General features: G+C 56.9%; 1 protein-coding gene across 2 annotated transcripts in view; it reads left to right on the top strand.

Moving 5' to 3' along the window:
- The window catches only part of SCUBE1 (signal peptide, CUB domain and EGF like domain containing 1), a 143,011-nt gene that overhangs the window by 73,882 nt on the left and 45,685 nt on the right, over positions 1–23,444 (top strand). Inside the window, exons 5-7 of one of the 2 annotated variants that reach the window (XM_055374812.2) lie at positions 6,870–6,995; positions 11,377–11,493; positions 14,136–14,225. In XM_055374812.2, coding sequence (XP_055230787.1) covers positions 6,870–6,995; positions 11,377–11,493; positions 14,136–14,225 — 333 coding nt within the window. The remainder of the gene's footprint in view (positions 1–6,869; positions 6,996–11,376; positions 11,494–14,135; positions 14,226–23,444) is intronic. The other variant, XM_031005666.3, reaches the window with a different exon arrangement.

The raw sequence follows: 23,444 nt of genomic DNA, 5'->3' as shown, positions 1-23,444 counted from the left end.
CACCCCCAAGGCTCCAGCCTCTTTCTTGGCTCCATAACTTTCTATTGATGAGGCGAAGGGAGGAAAATCCCTTCCTCCCAAGTTGAGGGGGAAGGGCGGAGCAAGGTATTTGTTCTTTTCTCCCTGCTCTGCCGTTCCCAGCTTGCCATCCCTTCCCATGTATTTAAGGGACATGGATGCAGAAAATGATGTTATTGATGAAGTTGCCATAGCAACGACCCTCAGGAGGCACACATTCCAGCTTTGTTATCCGACCGTGGCGGCAAGAAAGGCCCCACTCCTAAGTACAAACACGCTGGGCCGCGCTGCCCTGCTTGAGATGCATCCGTGAACTTTGCATTGCAGAGGATGTGATGTACGCACTGGCTTGGGGCCAGGCAGACCATGCCATCATTTCTCTCTGCGCACACTCTAGTGGAGTACCCAAGAATGATCGAAGGCCTTGGGGGAAGATAGGCCCCGGTGGGGAAGGGCTGCCAGGGCCTGTCAGAGTCCAGAGGAGGTGGCGACCTGGGGGAGGGCCCATCGGGAGGAAGCACCGGCCACTTGGAGAAGAAGACACAGCCCGGGGCACGACTTCCCCAACACTGTCCCAGCCTCCGTCTGCTTGGCTGGAAGGTGGGCACGCTCATCAGGCTTGTTGTGAGGGTCCAAGTGAATGAAAGTATAGCCAGGGCCCAAGTTCATATATCACTTCTTCCAGAAAACTCAGAAGCAGCTCTTAAATGTGTCCAATCCAGCCCTCCTCCCAATCCCCATAACCACTGCCGTTCCACCTGGCTTTGTCCCTTTCAGAGTGACAGCAACAGCCTCTCCACTGTCCAGGCCTGCAGTCCTGGCCCTCCAGGGCATCTTCTACACAGCCTCCAGAGATCTTTCTGACACACAAGCATGTCGCTCCCCTACTGACAACTCCCCTCTGGCTTCCTTCTGGCCAGGACGAAGTCCCACAACAGCCTATCTGCACCCTTAGCCAGCACCTCACTCACCCAGAGACTGGGGCTGCACATTTAGCATACTCTGGGAAGCAGGCGCTACTACTGTCCAACTCTACATAGGTGGAAACCGAGGTTCAGGGGTGAAGGGTTTGCCCAGGGTCACGCAGCAAGTGGCAGCCTGAATGTGGACCTGACACTGTGGCAGCAGAGCATCTGTCCTCTCCTTGCTCCCTGGCCCATCTTGGGCACCAAGGAGACACTTAGTCTGAGTTTGTAGCATGTAATTGGATTTGGGTGGTTGGATCAGATTAGATTCGACCTGGCGGGCCACCTGGCCTGATGGGCATCAGGCCTCTGAAGACCAGGATTTCTGGGAATGACTCTGAAATTCTATCTCACTTCCCATCAAGAAGGGGAGACCAGCAGCGCTCTCTGCTGAACTTGCCTCTCCATGGTTCTCCCCATATCTAGGTCAAGGGAGCTGTCCTATGGCTCCCAAGAGCAGACGTGACACAAATCCGGGAGCCACAGGAGGATGGAGTTTGAACCAGGGCCCTTCCGTCCCTCAGGCTCACAGAAGCCTGCTCTGGGCCTGGGGCTTGGGGTTGGGCCTGAGTGGACTGGGCCCCTGCTCTGGAAGAGCTCACAGGCTGGCATCAGTGGACACAGTCTGCAGCTGCCTCTGGCTGCATGGACCTGGCTGGCTCAGGGGAGCTGGAGGAGGCCCGGGGGGTCCTTCCAAGCTCACGGCAGAGGGGGTAGAGTCACAGACCCACAGAGTCCTTTCCCATCTGGAGCCCAGGCCCATCGCTAGAGCAGAAGGGCTTGGAACCCAGCACCTCACGTGCCTCAGGGTTCACCTTTTCCCCTTCAAATCTCAACTTAGCCCTCATGGCCCCAGCTGCCATCCAGAGATACCACCTGCAGGAGGGGATGAGTTGGCATTCCTTCCCGTTAGCTCACTGCCCTCAGACGGCCCCTCTGGGAGAGGGCAGAGAGGACATGCCACCCGCTCTGCCTCTGAGGTTCGGAGGCACAGAGGATACCACAGGTGCTCCAGTGGGTGGGGCCAGTGCCCTATCCCTGCCCCAGCCTGCCACCCTGGTCGCTGTGTCACTGTTGCTTTATCTGTCCGGTGAGGAGCTAGAATGGGCCACCCTTAGACCCTGCTAGTGCTGGGGTCTCTTCCTGTCCAGCATGCTGTGTTAAGTGAGGGGGAAGGGACTGTTCCACAGTGACCGCAGGACTTCTCAGAGCCTTTATCATGTGCTGCGAATTTCCCACATCAGGCATCCGAAGCGCTGTGTTTCTAGCACACACAGCTAGGGATGCCATAAGAGCATTTTCAAAATTCTAGCCTTGCCTCCTAAAATAACAGACAACCGGCTTCATCTGTTCCGAAATAGGGGGCTTTATTTCTCTCTTCTTCCTTCCTTGCTCCCTCCTCTCTCCCTTTCCATTCTCCCCTCTCTTTCCCCACTCATTCTTCCCTTTCCTTCTTTCACCCACTGTTTGCAGATCCCTAACCCTGTGCCAGGCCCTGTGCTGGGTACTAGTGATACTGAAAAGAATGAAGCTCATGTCTCCCCAACCGGTTACCCACGGTTGGCAGGAAAGAGTGTGACGGAAGCAACTATTCCGATTTCCTACGAGGCAGAATGAAGCAAGGGCAGATAGGAGTGCTGTCGTAGCAGCCTTGCTCTATCAAGACCCTCCCTGTGTCTCCCTTGATATTGTTACCTCGTTTCAGCTTCCCAGCAACTCTCAGGGGCAAAGATTATTACATCCCCATTTCACAGCTGAGAAAACAGACATCCTGTGCTGCAGAGGAACGGAGGCTTTGTCCTCACACTCAGGGCCTGCCAGTAACAGCCGTGGAAGGTCAAAAGAGGAGCCAGGGTATGTGCTTCATGGAGGGGCTGCTCCGAGAGCTTCAGGGGACGTAGCATCTGAACTGGCCTTGGATTTCGCTGGGCTCTTACGTCTGAAAACAGTGGCCAGTAACAGGCACCGTGTAGTCGCCCACTCTGCACCAGGTTCCCAAATCGGTTCCCCCCAGGAAATGTCTGCTCCCTATTAGCCATCTGGGTCCCACAGGTGTAGCCGAGTGACCCCAAGGTAGGAGAACTTAGGCTGGGAGCCCGGTGGCCCAGCTTCCAGCCCTGCTGTATGTGCTGGGACATTGATTTCCCATCTCAGGGGCTAATTTTCTGTCTCTATAAGATAGACAGACAAGATGGGCTGCAGGGAGGGGTCCAACCCTGACCTTCTGTGGTTCCGCCAGCCATGGAGCCTACCTGCTTGTGGCCTCCAGAAGCCAGTGTTGCCCGCGAGTGGAGGTGAAAGCAATGCAGCTGACAGAGGAGCTGATGAGCGCTTCGGAAGCCACAGTCAGCCCCCAGGCCAGGCAGTAGCAGCCATCCTTGCAGTGGTTGTAGGGTCATTTTGAAATGTGATAGTGATGCTCCCCCGACCACCCTTCTCGGGGAGGAGGCGCCCCAGAAGCACTCAAGCTGAGCAGACTCCAGCCTGACCACAGCCTCACCGTGCAGCGGGTGAGCCTGGCTCGCGCGGGCCTGACTGGGGCATCTCAGGGCACCCTCCTTGTTTTGGAAAATATAGCTTTTAATACAAATATATGACTTGTGCTAACATGTAATTTTTTTTTTTTTCTTTGAGATGGAGTCTCACTCTGTCACCCTGGCTGCAGTGCAATGGCGCAATCTCAGCTCACTGCAGCCTCCACCTCCTGAGTTCAAGCAATTCTTCTGCCTCAGCCTCCCAAGTAACTGGGATTACAGGCTTGCACCACTACACCTGGCTAATGTTTGTATTTTTAGTAGAGATGGGGTTTTGCCACGTTGGCCAGGCTAGTCTCGAACTCCTGACCTCAGGTGATCCCCCCCGCCTCGCTCTCCCAAAGTGCTGGGATTACAGGCGTGAGCCACCATGCCCACCCCCATGTAACAAGTTTTTTATCTTGTTTTTAAATAAGTTAATAAGTAAATGTAAATTTCTCTCTGTAGTATCTAGCCAGTCTCGATAGCTGTAACACATAAACACGTCCATCAGAGCGATTTGGGCTCCTTTATAATTGTCAGGAATGTAAAGAGGTCCTGAAGCCAGTCCCACTAACAATCACTGGCCCGTCCCTTGCCCTCCGTTGCAGAGCCAGTGGGGGCTCCCGTGCTGGGGATGCTGGGTGAGAGGCAGCGTGCAGGGGGCCTACCGTGGGGTGTTGAGTGAGGATGGCTAATCACAGGACCTCAGCTCCACCTCAGGGTCTTTAGGTGGGAGACGAAGGGCTCCACCCTCTTCCCCAAGTTGTTGAGAGGTAAAGTAGAGACCTTTGAGACCAGCTGACTACAGATAGGGCCTGGGGCTCACCCTTCCCAGCTCTGCGATTCTGTTGCTTAGTGTCTTATTGACTGTGGGTTACTGCAGTCCATAGTCATGCTAGAGTACATCCCCAAAGTGTCCTTCACCAAGAAAACAACAACATCTTGGCTCAGTGTTAAAGTCTTTAGAGTCTCAAGAAGAAAGATCACTTGATGGCAAGTCCACGACAAGGGAGAAAACTGAAAGACTTCTAGGGCTTAATATTCCATTACCCAGGGCTCTGGCGTGCATCGGCTCCCCAGTGACAAATGTATGGTTGGTGATGATTAGCAAGGCTTCTTGTAAACTGTGATTCTTTGGCTGGGAATGGAAATTCAATCTCCCTTTCTTCATCATCTATAAGCCTTTGCCAAACAAGGGCCCTTGGGCTCTTCCCAGCTCAGGAAGAAAGCACAGATCTGCTTACGGCATTGATCTCCTGTGCCGGCCATAGGACAGCCCTAGGAAATTCACATGGGTGGTGGCATGGGGAGACACAGGGAGTAGAAGGCAGGAGCCAGGAGGCTTTGCGGAACTGGTGGAGTTTGAGGCAGGCCTAGGATTTAGTTTATGGAAGATAGGAGAGGGTGTCCGGCCCAGGAGGAAGGAGCAGCAAGGGGAGATGGAGCACCCTCGGGGGCTGCCCAGCAGGCATTGTGGGATGGTGAACCGTGGAGTGTGTACAGCTGTGAAGAAGCTGGAACGGCAGGGAGCCATGGAAGCCAAATGAACATGGATTAAGGGGGCGACCCTGGACTCAGCCCACCGCTGACAACAGTCGTCAGTAACGGTCAGGGAGATGGCTTGCTGGCCACCACCCACTGGCCAAACCCTTACCAGGGCAGGAGGCTCCCCGAAGACCTGATGAGGGACTGAATATGTCTCAGTAGCCTGGGAAGGTTTCTCTACCGAGAGCCGCCTCTGGCCACCTGGTCCAGCCAGGCCCCAGGGAGGAGCCACGCTGTCTCCAGACCTGCAGGAGAGACACCGGCCTCAAGAGCCAGTGCCCCCACAGACAGACCTCATCTCTTATTGCCTGGCATTTCCTGTCTGTAACTGGATTTAATTTGCACAGCTCCTCTGTGAGACAGAGGTGATCCTGCCCATTCTAAGATTAGGCTCAGAAAAGGGAAGCAGTTGTCTCCGAGGCCACTGCCAGGAAGGAAGCCAGATTCACACCTACATCTGCCTGACTTTACAACGACCTTTCTAAGAAAGGGACATGCTATGGCTGGCTTGTCTCAGCTTGTGAGAGCCAACTGTGCACATTTGTTCCCAGCTCTACCCTTGGCGACATCTCCCTGGTACCTTGAAATTAGCCGTGGCTGGCGTATTTATCCCACGTAAATTGGTAAATACTGCAAATCAGCCTCCACCCCTGCCGGCTGTTAAGCGTTGACCGCACGCCACTATCTGTGCGACTCAGGCGCTGATGCTGTTTTGGAATCGAGCCAGCAGAAAGGGTCTTTCCGTGTGAACTTGCAGCTTCTGTGCAGGGCAGCAGCATGAAAGCGCTTTCCGTGCTAACTCGTTGCATAGTTAGACTCTGCGTCATTCCAACAATTTGATTGATTAGTGAGAAAATCAAGGTGAGGAAATATGAGTCGCAAAATCAGGTGAAACCAGGAGTTACAGTGCTGGGCAAAATGCAGGCTTCCTCATTTCCATTTGTTTGTTTGATTTTTAACTTTAGACGTTTTTGTCTTTATTACAACTAGCAGGGTGTTTGTGTTCTTAAATCTATTCTGTGTTGCTGCATACCCGTATTTAAAGTGGATGGGGTCAGGATTGAGCCAGTCCTCCCTTGCAACAAGAGGCCGGTGTGTCCCGGGGGAAGGAGGTCGCCCTGTGCGTGTTCGCCGTCTGCAGCCTTCACTGCCGCTCCCCGAGCCAGCTTCACTCCTGCCTGAGCTTCCTGTGGGTGGAGGTGGAAGGCAGGTCACAGAGCTGGTGGGTTGGCAGACAGAGGCACTTCCCTTTCATCTGCCTTGGCCTCTTGATGGACTTGTGACCTACAACCTCTCACTTGACCCCTGACCTCATAAATTCTAGAAACGCCTCACAAATCACCAGGAAGATAAACATCAACTGAGGTCAACGGAAGGGGGTATGAGCCACTCCAGGCAGACAGAGAGGGGAGATCCAGTCTGCTGGGCGGGTGGGGGGTACCCTAGAACCATGGGTGGCTCGGGAGAGGGGAGCAAATCACCCTGACACAAAAGTAGCTCTACAGACCATGCCCCACAATCTGACCTAGAGCAAGAGCTTGGTCTCCGTGGGTCACGAGGTGCCATTTACTGTGCAACTCGCAAAGCAAAGCCTGAATCTAGACCCAGGCACCGTGCCCTTGCTTTCCTCCTAAGGGATATCCATGTAGATGGCTGCTGCACACACGCATATGTGTGTGTGCGCAAGTGCGTGTGTGTGCATGATACATGCAATGACAGCCCATTTGATTGTTACATATCACTGGCTATCCCCTTTCAGCCTGAAATTTTCTCTCTCCCTCTCTGCCTGGTCCCCAACCCGTCTCTTGTCTGTCTCTCTTCCCAGAGGGTATGAACTGCATGAACAAAGACCATGGCTGTGCCCACATCTGCCGGGAGACGCCCAAAGGTGGGGTGGCCTGCGACTGCAGGCCCGGCTTTGACCTTGCCCAAAACCAGAAGGACTGCACACGTAGGTAGAGGGAGACAAATGGGTTAAACGTCCCATGCGTCTCCTGCCATTACTTTCTGGAGGGTCTGTCCAGTCTGCTGGACTTTGGCCAGGGAGGGTCCCCAGCCCCATGGGGTGGAGAGAAGGGCAGGGCCTATGGAAGGGGCCTGATAGGGCATAAGGGACAAGGGTTGTAAACCCCAGCCTTGGGGTTTTCCACACCAAGCACGACACCACCAGTGTAGCCCCAGGAGCTGGGCTGGATCTTATGGCAGCCCCTGAGCCTAAGCTGTCCAGCAGGAATGGCGGGGCCGTGGCACAGAGGTCTACAGGACCAGGTTTCTCGATGGGCCTGGGAAGCCCCTGGTAATGAGTAGTACAAAGAAGGAAAAGAGTATGGTTCTGAAGTGGTCCCATTCCGGGCTATGCTGACCTTTTTTCCAGGACCAAAGATCAGAACTCTGCATACCTATAGTCCCAGCTTCTTGGGAGGCAGAAGCCAGAGGATCACTCTAGCCCGACTTTGAGTCCAGCTTGGACAATACAGCAAGACCCCATCTCTAAAATAAAATGTAAAGATCAGAACTCACAATTTGACCCCTGCAAGGCTAACTGCAGATGGTGATACTCTGGGAGATCTGGGCTGAATGAGGCCTCTGGTCAAAGACGCCATTTCAGGATCTGCTTGGTGGTCTGCCTACAGGGCCCACGTGTAGTCCAGCCTCTTAATGGGGTCACCCCATTCCCCAGCAGGAGTAGGAGCCAGGAAACCAAGTAGAACGATGGCTGAACTCAGAAGCTTGGGAGCCAGTGCATCCTACCCACAGCTACGTGGGGAGATGGTGGGATGGGCCTCTCCTCGTGGGAGATAAGGGCACCAGGGATACCCAAAGCGATGTCACATTTGCCCTTTTTACAAAGAGCCAAAGAAGACTGCTGGAAGCACTTTCCATCTCTGGCAAGAGACAAGTGCCTCATATCAAGCCCACTTTCTAATGCAGAAAAATGTTAGGGAGAAGTGTCCAGTTCCAACTCCCAGTAGAGAAGGTGGCCCTCACCCTAGCCGTGGAAATGAGAGACTGAGGCTGCCCTGCTGTCACAAAGAAAATGACCGTTCTTCCACCCATCTTTCTGTGGAGAGGACAGCTGGCCCTTGTTGGTTCATCATCCACAGTCACTGATCCTCTCAGTTGTCATCAGCTCTCCTGTGGGTGCCTTGCCATACCTTTCCCAACTCATGGTCTCCTAGAATAGTCACCAAGGCCCTGGGGACCCACGTGCACCAGATGTGATTCATCCATTCTCCAAAGTGAAGGTGCTTCCTTCTGTCCCAGGTATGGTCCAAGAGGCGGACCACCTTTCTCTGTGTTCCTGGCTCTTTCCTGTGGGGTGGCCAAGATAAGCCTGTATACTGTCACCCAGGGCAGGACCAAACAGGGGCAGTCTCGATTGGAAGTGCCAGCCTCCAGCCCAAGGGCTCCATCCAGGCCCCGTCTCCACACCAGATGGATTCCTTTAGCTGCAGAGAAGTCTTCTGCCCCCAGCCACCTCAGAACAGAAATGCTGACTCCAGCTTTCCCAGTCCCCTGTGTTGTGTGATCTGAGTTTCCTCACGAGAAAGGCCAAGGTCAAAAATGCATGGCGTCAGCAGGGTTGTGGATAGCCCTGGCCAGAAGGACGTGCATTCTCTTAGGCAGAAGACAGGCCGAGGGCCTGCTCCAACTGGGCCTTGAGCCCAGTGCCAGGGAGAGGCTGCAGGTGGCCTGACTGTGGGCGGCTTGCTCCCTGACCCCATAGTACATCTGAGACAAGCACTACAAGGAGGAGTTTGCTCAGAGAGCATCTTCTGAGCGCCAGCCTGGTGCGAGAGGTCAGGGACTAGGCAGGGCCCTGTGAGCAGCTAGGACACCCCCTACAACCCTCACCCCAGCTGCCCCCGCCAGGGAAGGGCTCAACCCTTGCCTGGAATATGTGCTGGCTTAAGAAACAGCAGTCCCACCCTCTCCGTGGGTGGCTGAATATCACCAAGGTATGGGGAGCCCGATGTGATTTCTGGGGCCTGAGGCCTCCCGTGAAGGGCCTGCATGGGCAGCTGCCCAGCGAGCCCAGCTTTGGCTGCTTCTGTGAGGTTAATGAGACAAGGTTGGTGAGAAGTTAGCTCTGAGGCATTCGCTCTAGTCCTTGAAGTCACTTGCATTCCAGGAAATTCCAGATCTCAAGCTGGGTTGGGGGCTGAGGCCTGGCTTAGCCAAGCAGCCTCTGTGGCTCAAGAGGACTGCAGGGCTCTGAACCAAGCTGTCATCCGTCCAGAGCCCAGGACCCACTCCAGGGCCGGAGCTAGAGGAGGTTTTCTCCATCCTTCTGTCCATCTCACCAGAGCTTGAGCTCAGACATCTCTGTGTACAAGCTGTAGACTCTCCGGTACTCGAAGGCTCGACCTTTGGGGGCCTATGAGACGCACAAATGACTATGTGGAGGGAACAAGGGTCCCTGAGCCTGGATCCCCTTCGAGTTGCCTCAGGCAGGCCTCCATCCTCATTAGAGTCACTTTTGGGGCACAGCCTGTCTCCAGGAGCCTGGAGCTCAAGAAGAACTGCCTTCTCCCCAGCTGCACCCCTGCCCACTCTGAAACGGGAATCTCCTGGGTCCTAGAAAGACACACGACGTCCAGCCCAAAGTGGGTTCCACCTGGGTCTCTCCCCATCGCCTGAGATCTGCACAGAGCTGCAGCCTCCCGGAATCCCTGGCTTCCCCGGGTTCCTTCCTGGCCATTGAGATGAGCTGTTGAGAGATGAAAGCTGAGCTCTCATCCAGGGTACCGGCTCCACCCTGGAGAAGAGTCACTCCTGAGAAGAGGCTGGAGGGCTTTGTGCTTGAAGCCCAGTTGTGTTTCTGGAAGCATTTTTCAGGTCCCTGAAATTTCCCCCTAGAAGTCAGCTCCATCCTCTGGATGGTCCTCAGCTCCCTGTGGAAGAGGGAGCAGCCTCTTAGAGCCTCTGGTTGCAGCGGACAGCATCTGAGGCATTGAGCAGACACCTGTCCCCATATCAAGCCATTTTCTTGACATCCTCCTCGCCCGCTGTGGAGACGGCATGTGTCCAAGGCTGAGGTGCCCCATCACTCAGGACAGGTGGGCAGGAAGGCTCTGCGTCGGTCTCTGTGAAAGGAGGAGTGCGGAGAAGTCAGTTCCAAAACGTTTGAGATCCTTCTCTGGGAGTTGCCACCAATTGACTTCCCTCTGGTACCAGCTGTGCTCAGGGGTCAACCGAATAGAACGTAATTCATTCAAATTCTCAGGATTTGGGATTTTTGCCCCCTCTAACCATAGTTGGTCTGAGATTTATTTTTGCATATTTGATCATTAGGGTTTTGCCAAATAAATTAGAGTGTAGCTTGAATTCTGGACAGATGGTTAAAGTATCCAAGAACACGCCCCATACTGAGGCCCTGGCGCACATTTGCGTTCGGACGATGGGCGTGCAGCTGTCTCGCCAGCATCAAAAGGCAGGGGCCCTGCACCCCCTGGGGAGCACTTGGGTCACCTTGCTCGCCTCTAGCGATCTCTCTCACCCTAGAAATGGACCATGTGTTTAAATAAACTTGAATTTGTAGTTTTTTCTACTTCAGACTCCTTTTTGTTCTGCCCCCTTTTCAGCCAACTCAGGTTGCTGATGTTGTGAAACATCTTGGGATTCTGGGCTGAAAGGCACCAGATCCTCCAGGCTACAGGCATTGAAAACAACGTAACGTGGTTATTATTTAGGTGATTTTCAAAACCGTACCTCAGATGACATTAATTTGCATGAGTCTGTCTGTTCGGACATTGCCGAGCTCCCGGAGGATTAGGGCTTTGAGGGGATAGAGTTTGAGGTGGCCCCTGGGACTCTGAGGGGGGACCTCCGTGGAGACATCCACACACCCCAAGACAGGCAGAGGAAGGAAAGCTCTGCCAGAACTAAGGAAATGAGGGTCACCTGGAACCACGGGCCGCCATGTCCCTCCCCCGACAGCTTGACAAGTATGTCCTGGCATTGGCAAACATTTGCCCCATCAAGACAGGCAGCTATAAAATGTCCTGCAGTCTGAGAAGGATGAAGCTGTCTTCATCTACCACCGTCTGAGCGCATCAGCTCTGTGCCTGCTCTGATCAAAGCCCAGACGACCCCAGGTCCATTCTGTCCCACCCCAGTTCAGCTCTAGGGAGTGAGTGACTCCAGGGTCCCTGGAGGGGCTGAAGTGCAGGGAAATGCTCCCCCGTTGCCCGGCGAGCTTCATGACCCTACCCACTGATGCCCTTAGGCCTCAGTTTCCCCATACCCTGAAGGCAGCAGCCAACACCGGCAAACTAACCGTTTTTGTTGTTCTGTTTATACACATGTGTGTACACTTTGGGCCTAACTAGTAACCTGTAATTATGGAAACGGAGGCTGCCAGCACAGCTGTGAGGACACAGACACAGGCCCCATGTGTGGTTGCCACCAGAAGTACGCCCTCCACTCAGACGGTCGCACGTGCATCGGTAAGTAGGCACGTCTGCCGCACACCACCCTTGCACCCCCCGCCCCCCACCCCCCATGCGTGCACCAGCAGGGCCAGCACCCTGCCACGTCCGGGTTCCCCGGAAGGAAGCTTCAGGGAAACAAGGAAAGGCAAGCCCATGGCAATGGCGGGGATGGCCGGCGCCCCTGGGGAGGCTTTCTGGGGAGGCTTTTCTGGGGCCTGCAGCCCCCCAAGACCAGGCTTTTCTGCTTTGTGTTCCCTGGCGACGCCTGACGTGGGCTCCCTAGCAGCAGGGGTTCTGCACGTCCTCGTCCTGGAAGTGAGGGGTGGCCCCAGGCAGGGTGTGTGTGGGGAGAAGGGAGGTGTATGCACCTAAGACCTTCTGTTCCAGAAGCACAGGTGTTTCCTCCCCTAATATGGAAAACAGCCAGATTCAGGTAACTGCACACAGCCACGTTAGTCATGGGAGCTGCCCACAGCCGTCTGGAAAACTAAGAGGTTTCCTCAGAACTTTGCTTTGAGTGGTCATTGTCTAAACTCCAGGGGAGATGGACAGTGTGGGCCCTGCGTGGGTGTGGTGTTTTCACTGCTGGTCTCTCCAAGCTGCTGGGCCCCTGCTGGCCTTTCTTCCCCACCTGAAGTCCGCTCTTCCCGCCGCTGCCCCAGCCCGTCTCTCACCTGTCACGTGGAGTCTTGATCTGAGTCTCCGTCACCTCCTTCCTCCTGGTCCCTATTTCCAGGGGGAAGCTTGAATATTTGTGATTATTTCATGCCATAATCACTAGTAGGTTTTTTTCTCCCACTTAAAAATAGCAGCACATTTTTTAACTGAGAAAGGGTGGAGTTTCAAAGTTGGTGCCGGAGTTCAACCCTTCCTGTGCAGGCAAACTTTAGAAACCCAACACAAGTCAGTTATTTTTTTTTTAAGCCCCATTTCTTATTGTCAATCTGGAAGATAGTTCTTGAGGGAGACTCAGGGGACAGGACAGGGTTGGTCAGCAGACAGAAGCCCATGAGGCCAGGGTGTGCCCCCGCTCTGTCTCCCAGGATGCTGTTCCCTTGGGTCTCAGGGAGCAGGGCCCGAGCGGGCACCAGGCTGTCACCTCTGTAGTCCGGGGCTGTCATCATGGGTTCTGCTGCCTGCGGTGGCTCTCCCTTCCTCTATGTGGTCTCTTCTTTCAGACAACCATTTTTTATTTCATTTTTATCTCATTTCTCTTGCTTTTCTGGTGATGGTCCCTGATTGCCTGTCTTGTCTGATAACTGACGTTCATTAATTATTTTCAGAGCCAAAAGCCAAACCAAATCAACCAACCAATTAAAAAAGAATTAAAAGCCAAACCCGGTCTCAGACCAGTGTCTCTATTGCAGCCTGATCCCATCTAGAACCTCCTCTCCTCCGGCCTCTCTCCCTCCACTGTCCGGCCTGGGGCTCTCCCGGGCCACCCAGCCTCCCTCCTGTCTCGTCTGCTCGAGGTCTTCCGCAGGGTTTGCCACCTCTGTTGGAGCCAGCTCTGTGGCCGCGGGGGCAGTGCAAACGGCTGCCAGGCCAGACGCACCCAGCCTGTGTCTAACACATCTTGTCTTGTCCACTCGAATCATCCTTTCTTGCTTTTTTATTTTTCGATGTCTACTGCATGTGAAGGCCCCTGCTTGGATCTCCTTTCTAAATTAACTTCCCCAGCCCCACCTTCCCTCCCCTCTCGTTAGAAATCACCTTCCTTACCCAGCCCCTGCTGCTGCTACTTCTACTCCTGGCCAGGAAGAGATGCCTTCACCTGCCTTCGCCCACTGTTCATCCGTGTCCCCCTTGGGAACGAATGTCTCCGCATATTTCCCTCTGAGCAAAGAAAGTCAACCCAGCTAACCTCACCTGCCCTTCCACAGGAAGCCTCTTGGCATAGCCAGGATGCTCCCTGGCCCACTCGGGGCCGCTTCTCCTCCGCATGCTCCTAAAATAAGTGATCCCTCTTTGCATCCCCTTGTTGAGCACTTGAATGTTTAGCCCTAGTCCTCTATAGACAAGCAGGCAACCAGCGCTGCCCAAATCGATCCCGTGGTTTTTCTGTGTCTATTCTATTGGATCCATTATGTGTGTGCGTGTGTGTGTCCTATGTTTTGTTCTTAATTTTGCATGAGTGTTGACACCCCTTCACGTCCCTGTGACAGAGCCTCTGCTGTCTCAGTGCATCCATCACCGGACCTTGTGGCCCTGTCCCCTTGTCCTGTGCCTTGTCCTGTGCCTGCCTCTCCAGCCTGAGCCACGGGGGTCTGTAATCACTTGTGTCTCCGTAAAGCACCATGGTGGTCCTTTCTGCTTCTGTGGCTCTCTGCGGACGAGTCCCGTCTGCCCTGACCTCAGCCTCCTTCTCTGTTTGCTTGCCCATGGGCCCTGAGTCCCCTCTGTGTCCCAGGTCACTTTGTGGTCATTCCTCCTTTCCTGCACGTCCCCCCGCCCCCGCCCTCGCTGCCTCTCTGCTTTGCCCTGAACACCCCCACCTTGGAGGTTCCTGGGATTAGCCCCTTGGCGAGGATGCCGAGCTGGCCGGCGTGTTGTGTTGGCTTTGCGTGCGCCACGCCGAGAGGCTGACTGTCTTGGGCCGCGGGAAGTGGGCTGTCATTAACCACTGGCTCCGTGTTTGTCCCTTACTTGTGTTTTAGAGAAGGATGAGGCTGCAATTGAGCGCTGTCAGTTCAATGCCACGTCAGTAGCTGATGTGGACAAGCGGGTGAAACGGCGGCTACTCATGGGTAACACTTTTCTTCCACTTCCTTTGTCGTACTTGCACTTGTGTGTGTGTGTGCACGTGTGTCTCGGGTGTGCGCTGGCATGTGGACATGGGCGTGTGAGTGCTGTGTGTGGGTGTGACGTGTGCGTGTGGGGGCATATGTCTGTGTTGTGGGGTGTGCCCACGTGTGTGCAGTCCCGCGTGTCGTGTGAGTGCGGGGGGCTCCACTCCAGGTGTGAACTCACTTTTTCCTTTTTAAAGTTTTTACCCTCCATCAAACACGTTTGTTCTTTGTTTGTGTGTTTGTAGCAAAGAACCCAGGGCTGGTATCCACTGGCCTGTGCGTGTAAGGAGACGTGTGTCGTAAAGCTCCCCGACTTGCGTAAACACCCACATTCACAGTTAGGATTCCCAGGATCAGCAAAGCAGCACTGAGACTCAGCCGCAAAAGAGGGCATTTGAGTAGACGGGTCAGGGCAGGAGAGTCCTTAGCCATCTCCTCTCCTGGGAGGGAAGCTACCGGCCAGGACCTCCAGGACCTCTCAGGGAAAAAGCCACCTACTTCTCAGAGGCTGCTCAAGGTGTTTTGGGAGGCCTGCTGGCAGGGCTGATCAGGCACCGATGTGAGGAGAACGAGAAGGAAGAGGAGAAATCACTGCTCTTGGACAGAGCTCAGTGTGCGCAGTGGAAAGCAGACTTCCTCATCTACTCGTTCTTCTCTATCAGTCGGTTCTGCTGTTTTGCTGGTCTCTGGGCTTTGCCAGCTGCCCAAGACCTCCTGAGCATAGCTGTGGTCACCTAGGGTTGTCACGCCCTTCTTCATGGCTCTCAGATAGCTCACACCAGTGTTTGCAGCTATGGGGTCAGGTAGTGCGGTCTCCATTTCTCCGAGGAAGAGGCTAAGGTTCTCTGGGGTGCCCTGGCTTGCCCAAAGTCCCACACCACCCTGCAGGGCTGAGCTCTACCCAAAAGTCCTGACCGTGTGGGCTGTCTCAAACATCAGGGTTGCAGGGCCATGTGAAGGTCAGAGCCTAAAGGTCCCAGAGAGGTGGCTTTGTTTCATGGCCCTCATGCGGACCTCAGGGGGACCCAGGCATCTAGAGAGGAAGCAGGAGGGAGGTCCAGGGCCACAGGGGATATCGCCTTGTGTGCCGCTGAGGAGGCTTCAGGCCTGCCCACTCCTTAGGGGCTTCGAGGAGCTCATGGGTCTGGCTGACGGTGCTCTATGACCCTAAGTCCATGCTAGACAGGGCAGGTGTGGCCCTCTTTCTCAGATGACAAGAGTAAGGGCCAGAGAGATCAGAGCATTCACCTCTGGTCACACAGGCAGACAGGGCAAGCTCAGGCTGGAAGCTAGTTCTCCTCAAATTCTCTGGACAGGTCTGTCTTGTTGACTTGGGCAGTCCGGGTTGGCCTGGGAAGAGCTGGAGATGGCACATTGGGTTGGCTTTGAGCCTCCAGCCTCAGCCCCAGCCAACAGGTATGACCACTGCCCTCCAGGCAGGCATGAGTCAGTGCTATGGACTTTCTGGAAGGGTGGCTGGAGGCAGGTGGAGGGAGCCCCAGAGTTGTCAGTGTTCTGAGGCCACTCTAAGGTCTCAGGGCCCAGGGCAGGGCCCTCAGTCTCACTTACGAGAAGTGGGCACTACTGTCTGAGGCCAGAGCTCCAGAGCCAGGCAGGACCAGGAGCTGGGCCCCTCAGGTACCCCACGACCTTCCCAGGAAGAGGATGGGTGGTGGAAGAGGGCCACGCTGTGCTGGCATCACGTAAATGGGTGGTGCAGCGGTGGGGAGGAGGGCCTCTGTGCTTGCATGCAATAATGAGAGTCAGTGGTTAAAGGCCCAGAACCAGACCCCGGAGCGGGGTCAGGAGGTGAGGAGGGAGGCCCTGAGAATGCAGGTAGCCTCAGCCTGGGTTTGGGAGGCAGACTGAAGGAACACATCAAGGAGATCTCTGTGCCAGGCATCTGGGTGGGGACCCTCCCCTGCACCCCCACCTCTATGATTATCAGAATCCTCCCATACCACCCCTTAGAGCTTGTCCTGCCCCAGACAGAAGAGACTTCTCCTCCTCTGGTTTCCTCCAACACAAAGCAAAGGGAGAGCCAATAGCCAAGGCCTCACCCCCTGAACTAGGAACCAGACCCGGGCTTCTGAGAAGGGTCAGTCCGGGGGCCTCAAGTCTAGAGCACAAGTGAGCCCCTCTCTCACGAGCTCATCATTCTTAGCACCATCTCCTCTAAGAACAGCCTGTGGGGTAAAGACATAGGATCCTGTTGGACTTCAGGCCCTAACCAGTAGCTCCTGATGAGGTGTGGCGCCCCCCCACGTTGTATTAATAGAGGCAAGGTATGGAGAGTAAGGGAGGTGACCGTTCCCATCCTGCCCCCACGTTGTATTAATAGAGGCAAGGTACGGAGAGTAAGGGAGGTGACCGTTCCCATCCTGCCCCCACGTTGTATTAATAGAGGCAAGGTATGGAGAGTAAGGGAGGTGACCGTTCCCATCCTGCCCCCACGTTGTATTAATAGAGGCAAGGTACGGAGAGTAAGGGAGGTGACCGTTCCCATCCTGCCCCCACGTTGTATTAATAGAGGCAAGGTACGGAGTTAGGTAGGGAGGTGACCGTTCCCATCCTGCCCCCACGTTGTATTAATAGAGGCAAGGTATGGAGAGTAAGGGAGGTGACCGTTCCCATCCTGCCCCAACGTTGTATTAATAGAGGCAAGGTATGGAGAGTAAGGGAGGTGACCGTTCCCATCCTGCCCCCACGTTGTATTAATAAAGGCAAGGTATGGAGAGTAAGGGAGGTGACCGTTCCCATCCTGCCCCCATGTTGTATTAATAGAGGCAAGGTACGGAGTTAGGTAGGGAGGTGACCGTTCCCATCCTGCCCCAACGTTGTATTAATAGAGGCAAGGTATGGAGAGTAAGGGAGGTGACCGTTCCCATCCTGCCCCCACGTTGTATTAATAAAGGCAAGGTATGGAGAGTAAGGGAGGTGACCGTTCCCATCCTGCCCCATGCTGGTCAGGCGCACCATAGCATCACATTCAGAGCCAGTCCCTACGTGGGGAGAGCAGCCCAGATGGTGAGGGGCTCAGAACTGGGTCATCCTCATATGTTCATGCTGCCAGGATTGCTGGCCTGTGGGAGAGATCACAGGCAGTTCGTCCCAGTAGATCCTGAGCCTGTGGGCAGCCTGAGCCCCTTTTGGGGTTCCGGGAGGGGAGAAGGGTAGGACAGGCACAGGCAGAAGGAGCCAGCAGTAGATGAGAAAACTGAGACACTGAGGAGTTTCACAGCAAGGTCAGAACCTGGACCACGTGGCTCCAGAGTCTGTGCCCTTGACTGCAGCACTGGCCAGCTCCTCACGAGAGCGGCTCAGATGCTCAGATCCCCGTCCCCTGGCAGAACCTGCAAGCCAAAGTGGCCATCTCTTAGAAACCACGGAGGGGAGGACACTGCAGCTCAGAGGGGCTAAGGGTTCCAGCCACGCAGCTGGGCAGGACAGAGCCGGGATTCTGGCTCCAGTGAGGGAGGGGAGTGCCCTCAATGGGAGGCGCAGTTGTAAGTCTAGAATGTGGCCGAAGAGAGAGAATACCTCCAGCTCGGCGGCCTGGGCCACTGGGTTCTCAGCTGCACCCAGCAATTGCTTTTTGTAATAGTCACTCCAGTCCCTGAGCACTGGTGAAGAACAGAGTAAGTATGTTTACTTTAAAGAGGCCCCAAAACGTGTAACCAATTGTAGACTCCCATTACAATCAGTTAAAATTGTCGGATTTGCAGGCTAAAGTGATAAATTTCAATTATCTGGGAGACTTACATGAAACATCTGAGGACCCAGCGTGGGGTGCAGCATGGGAGCTTACGTCAGGCTCCGGGACCCTGCTTGTGGCAAGGCTGATGGGGTGCTACGCGCCACGCTGGTCAGCTCCAGGTCTTCAATCAAGCTCCTCTCCCTGGAGCATGCTTAGGATAGGTGGAACATTCCGCTCCTCTTGCTGCTGCTAACAGATTCCCGCAATCTCAGTTGCTTAAGACGACGCACGTTTATTATCTTCTGTAGGTCAGAAATTTGACCTGGGGCTCACTGGGCTCAATTCAAGATGTCGGCAGGGCTGTTTCCTTCTGGAGGCTCCAGGGGTGCATCCCCTTCCTCGCCTTTCCAGCTTCTAGAGCTGCCCACGTTCCTTGTCCCGCGGTCCCTTCTTCACCTTCAGAGCCAGCAGCCTGACCCGCCCCAGTCCTCAGAGCTCTGTTACTGACCCATCTCTGCCGCCTCCCTCGGTTACTCTCAAGGACCCCTGTGATCACGCTGGGCCCCTCCAGATAATCCAGGATAATTTCCCGTCTCATGGTCCTTCAGCACATCTGCAGAGTCCCTTCTGCCAGGTAGGGTCACAGTTTCTGGGGATTAGGATGTGGGCATTTTAAGGGGGCACTATTCTGCCTAAAACAGATGGTTCCACTTGGGCTGAAGGAACCCTCCGTTAGGGCAGAGCCCACACCTGCCCTTTTCACTGGCTAAGCCCCAGGACCATGAGCCTCCTCTGAAACCAGTCCTGAAGATGTGGGATGCACCCCACCCACTTCATGGAGGCTCCGCTGGCTGCCCCAGCTGTGGGCACCCACTCTTCCTCAGGCCTTGGGGGTGTATCTTCAGCCCATTCCCTCTGCCCCGGCTCTCTCGCCCCACCAGTACTGCTCAACCCCTCTAGAGTTTGCAAGGGACTTTTCAGGCAGCTTTCCAGTGAGTCTCCCCCACAGCCCTGGGAGGCAGCTATCCCCACTTCACAGATGAAGAACCTGAGGCCCTGAGAAGGGAGGCCACATAGCCAGTGAGCAAAGCCTGGGCCAAAGTCCCAGCCCTGTGGACTCCCAAGTCCGGGGCCCCAGGTTAGGAGCAGAACAGGCCTGAGGGATGCGGCTCTGCAGGCCCAGTAGCATTTCTGGCTGTGATGTTCCTCCTGTGGGCACGACATCAGCAGAACTCACAGCCAACCCATTCCAGGGGTCCCACCACGCCCATGAGAGCAGTGGGGCCTGAGCTGCAGGCTAGGGACCTCAATGTGAGTCGGCCCTCAGCCCGAGCTCCCTCTGGGCCTTGCACTCTGCCCCGTGTTTACCTCAACCTCACAGCCACCCTGAGAGCAGTGCGAGTGTTTTAGAGATGACGACATGGGGGCACAGAAAGGCAGCTGGGAACTCCTCTCCCCGCACCCCTGAGGCTGCTCCTGCCTGGCTGCCTGAACTGCTCCACCTTGTCCGATATAGGCCCGACCTTCTCTGCCTCCTCTCTGGATCTGGCCAGGAGTGGGTGCTTGGCGATGCTTATGGAGGTCAGAGCAAAGAGGAACACTGCCCAAGAAGCAGTGCCTGGCCTGAGGGGACCTTGGGTTCCAGCAGGGACAGGGCCCCCTGAGCCTTCCCTGTCCCTCCGTACTATTAGAGCCATCTTCATAAGTTTTCCCCAGGCCAGTGCCAGACAAAGCCTGGGAGCAGTCGCAGCATCTGTGACTCCCTTGATCAGCAGACACTGCCTGGGCATCTCCCGGGAGACAGGGCCCTAGACCTGCAGGAGCCCCCAGGCGTCCAGAGGAGAGGGAAAAGCTTCAGTCATGGAGCGAGGCCTGGGTACCAGTTCTGTCCACTCCCTGGAAGCTTTGCTTGCTCAGGCGAATTTTTTAACTTCCCTCAGCCTGTTTCCTCAGCTGTAAAATGGTGATCGTGACAGCGTGTGCTTCCTATCGATTTGAGGATGAAATGAGTGACTAAGTAGCAGCTGCTTAGCGCGGTGCCAGGCACGTAGGAAGCACTCACTGTGCGTCAGCTGTGTGACGCAGTTGGGGCACGGAGGTGCAAAGCACCAGAAAGGGAAGCCGCCAGGGACAGATCTGCAGGTGAGCAGGCAGGGCCAGGTGGAGTCCCAGGCTTCCCCTGGCTTTTCCCCGCCCTTCTGCCCCTAGACCTGTCTCCCCAGCCATCCCGCCATCTCTGTCCTGGCCACCCCCAGCCAAGCCCTCTGGGCCACATGGCTGCACTCAGGGCCCACTGTCCTGCTGGCAGGGGGAGAAGAGAGGAGCTTTCCCACTGCAGCTCACAGGGCTACAGCCTCACCCCTCTGAGCCCCGGGTTTCCCGTCCCCCAAATGGCCATGAACTGCTTCACCCTGCCAGGCTCAAAGGAGCTGGAAGTGAGAGAAAGGATGGAAGGGCCCAGCACCCAGGCCAGAGCTTGGTAAGGGGCTGCTCATCCTGAGAAAAGCAGGCAGAGAGGCTGGAGAACTGGGAGGCCAGGGAAGACCGAGGAGAGTGGAGGCCACTGTGGAAATGGTGGCTGACACTTAGGGGGTACACACTGTGTCCCACACTGTCCCCAGCGTCATTTAACTGCACAGTCACCCTGAGCGGCATGGCCAATGTCACTTCTCATCTGGACATGTGCATTCCTGCTTCTCCCCCCTAGCTCCCCTCCACCCCAGCTCCCCTCCACCCCAGCTCCCCTCCACCCCAGCTCCCCTCCACCCCAGCTCCCCTCCACCCTAGCTCCCCTCCACCCCAGCTCCCCTCCACCCCAGCTCCCCTCCACCCCAGCTCCCCTCCACCCCAGCTCCCCTCCACCCCAGCTCCCCTTCACCCCAGCTCCCCTCCACCCTAGCTCCCCTCCACCCCAGCTCCCCTCCACCCCAGCTCCCCTCCACCCCAGCTCCCCTCCACCCCAGCTCCCCTCCACCCCAGCTCCCCTCCACCCCAGCTCCCCTTCACCCCAGCTCCCCTCCACCCTAGCTCCCCTCCACCCCAGCTCCCCTCCACCCCAGCTCCCCTCCACCCCAGCTCCCCTCCACCCCAGCTCCCCTCCACCCCAGCTCCCCTCCACCCCAGCTCCCCTCCACCCCAGCTCCCCTCCACCCCAGCTCCCCTCCACCCCAGCTCCCCTTCACCCCAGCTCCCCTCCACCCTAGCTCCCCTCCACCCCAGCTCCCCTCCACCCCAGCTCCCCTCCACCCCAGCTCCCCTCCACCCCAGCTCCCCTCCACCCCAGCTCCCCTCCACCCCAGCTCCCCTCCACCCCAGCTCCCCTCCACCCCAGCTCCCCTCCACCCCAGCTCCCCTCCACCCTAGCTCCCCTCCACCCCAGCTCCCCTCCACCCCAGCTCCCCTCCACCCCAGCTCCCCTCCACCCCAGCTCCCCTCCACCCCAGCTCCCCTCCACCCCAGCTCCCCTCCACCCCAGCTCCCCTCCACCCCAGCTCCCCTCCACCCCAGCTCCCCTCCACCCCAGCTCCCCTCCACCCCAGCTCCCCTCCACCCCAGCTCCCCTCCACCCCAGCTCCCCTCCACCCCAGCTCCCCTCCACCCCAGCTCCCCTCCACCCCAGCTCCCCTCCACCCCAGCTCCCCTCCACCCCAGCTCCCCTCCACCCCAGCTCCCCTCCACCCCAGCTCCCCTCCACCCCAGCTCCCCTCCACCCCAGCTCCCCTCCACCCCAGCTCCCCTCCACCCCAGCTCCCCTCCACCCTAGCTCCCCTCCACCCCAGCTCCCCTCCACCCCAGCTCCCCTCCACCCCAGCTCCCCTCCACCCCAGCTCCCCTCCACCCCAGCTCCCCTCCACCCCAGCTCCCCTCCACCCCAGCTCCCCTCCACCCCAGCTCCCCTCCACCCCAGCTCCCCTCCACCCCAGCTCCCCTTCACCCCAGCTCCCCTCCACCCTAGCTCCCCTCCACCCCAGCTCCCCTCCACCCCAGCTCCCCTCCACCCCAGCTCCCCTCCACCCCAGCTCCCCTCCACCCCAGCTCCCCTCCACCCCAGCTCCCCTCCACCCCAGCTCCCCTCCACCCCAGCTCCCCTCCACCCCAGCTCCCCTCCACCCCAGCTCCCCTTCACCCCAGCTCCCCTCCACCCCAGCTCCCCTCCACCCTAGCTCCCCTCCACCCCAGCTCCCCTCCACCCCGCCCATACCTCCTCTTCTGCAGCGACCATCTCCAGGGTCCCAGGTGTCCCTGATTTCACCAATCTATGTCCCCGTCGCCACCCCGCACATTCACCCACTCCTGGAAGCCACCCTCTGCCTGTTCCTCTGGCCCTGCATGCTCAGCCTTTCCTGGACTCCCTGCCTCCAGGGGTCACACCCTCTTCTCTCTACCCAGGTGCCATCTTGGGTGGTTCTACCTGACAAAGGCTGCCTTTTGCTTGTCCTTCCTCCGCTGTCCCACCACTCACGCTTCCTCCACCAGCACCCCCTGACTGGGGGCAGAAGCTAGGTCTTTTCCAGCTTGGTGCCCCCCCCCTCAGGGCACAGCACAGGGCCTTGCCCAGAGCGGGAGCGTGGGTGAGGCTAGTTGGCTCAGCACATGAATGAAGGCTTCCTGGAGGAGGTGCCCGGGGATGGATGGGGCCTCAGTGCCCAGGCAGGCAGGTATCCAGCTCAGAGAGAGGGCAGGCCCTGGAGCCTGGACGTGCTTGGAAGTGGGAAGGGACTCAGGCAGGTCTGAGTGCTGGTGAGGGAGGTGATGACACAGGGCCGCTCCCCAGGCCCGGTGCTCAGCAGGTGGCCTGGCTGAAGGAAAGCGGGGGCAAGCCCCTCTCAAGTCGTGGCCTCCCTGCCCACTGAGCTCCAGGGACTGGGCTCCTGTTAGAGAAGGATCAGGTGGTCAGGCTGCACCTCAGTCACTGGACTGGCTCCAAATATGGCTGGTGTCTGGTCAGCTGGGGCCCCCAGCCAGGTTGAGTCCTGGGCCCTGCCCTCACTTGAGTCCTTCACTGTCTCGCACTCACAGCTGGGGCTTGTAGGGGGAAGTAGGTGATGGCGACTCCGCTGTGCCGAGGGCTGGAGTGTGGGTGGAGTCGCAGTGCCAGGCAGGGCTTAGTAGAGAGAAGACGAGGGCTCGGGGCATTGCCTGGCCCAGATGGGAGGCTGAAGCCTAGAGGGGCTGTGGCCCACCCAGGCCACCTTGTGCGTTGGGCCTGGCACTCTTGGGTGGCCCTACCCCTCGCCCCCCAGCTTCCCTCCCACTGTACTCCATCCCAATGGAGGTGGGGCACACTTGACCCCCATCTGCTCCTTTTGGTCCTCAACTCTCATCTAATGTTTAAACATCCAAGACCACATCTCACTGCCTGCCCTGTTTCCTCTCTCCTGGATTCTGGCCCAGCCTCCCTGTCTCCCAGCCCCACTAGCTGTGAGGCCACGGCCAGAGCCCTCTTTGGCACAAATCTGAATAGGCTCCAGCCCTGCCTC

The sequence above is a fragment of the Gorilla gorilla genome, chromosome 23 (genome assembly GCF_029281585.2).
Source record: "Gorilla gorilla gorilla isolate KB3781 chromosome 23, NHGRI_mGorGor1-v2.1_pri, whole genome shotgun sequence".
NCBI lineage: Eukaryota > Metazoa > Chordata > Mammalia > Primates > Hominidae > Gorilla > Gorilla gorilla.
This window is presented reverse-complemented; position numbering and strand designations above follow the sequence as displayed.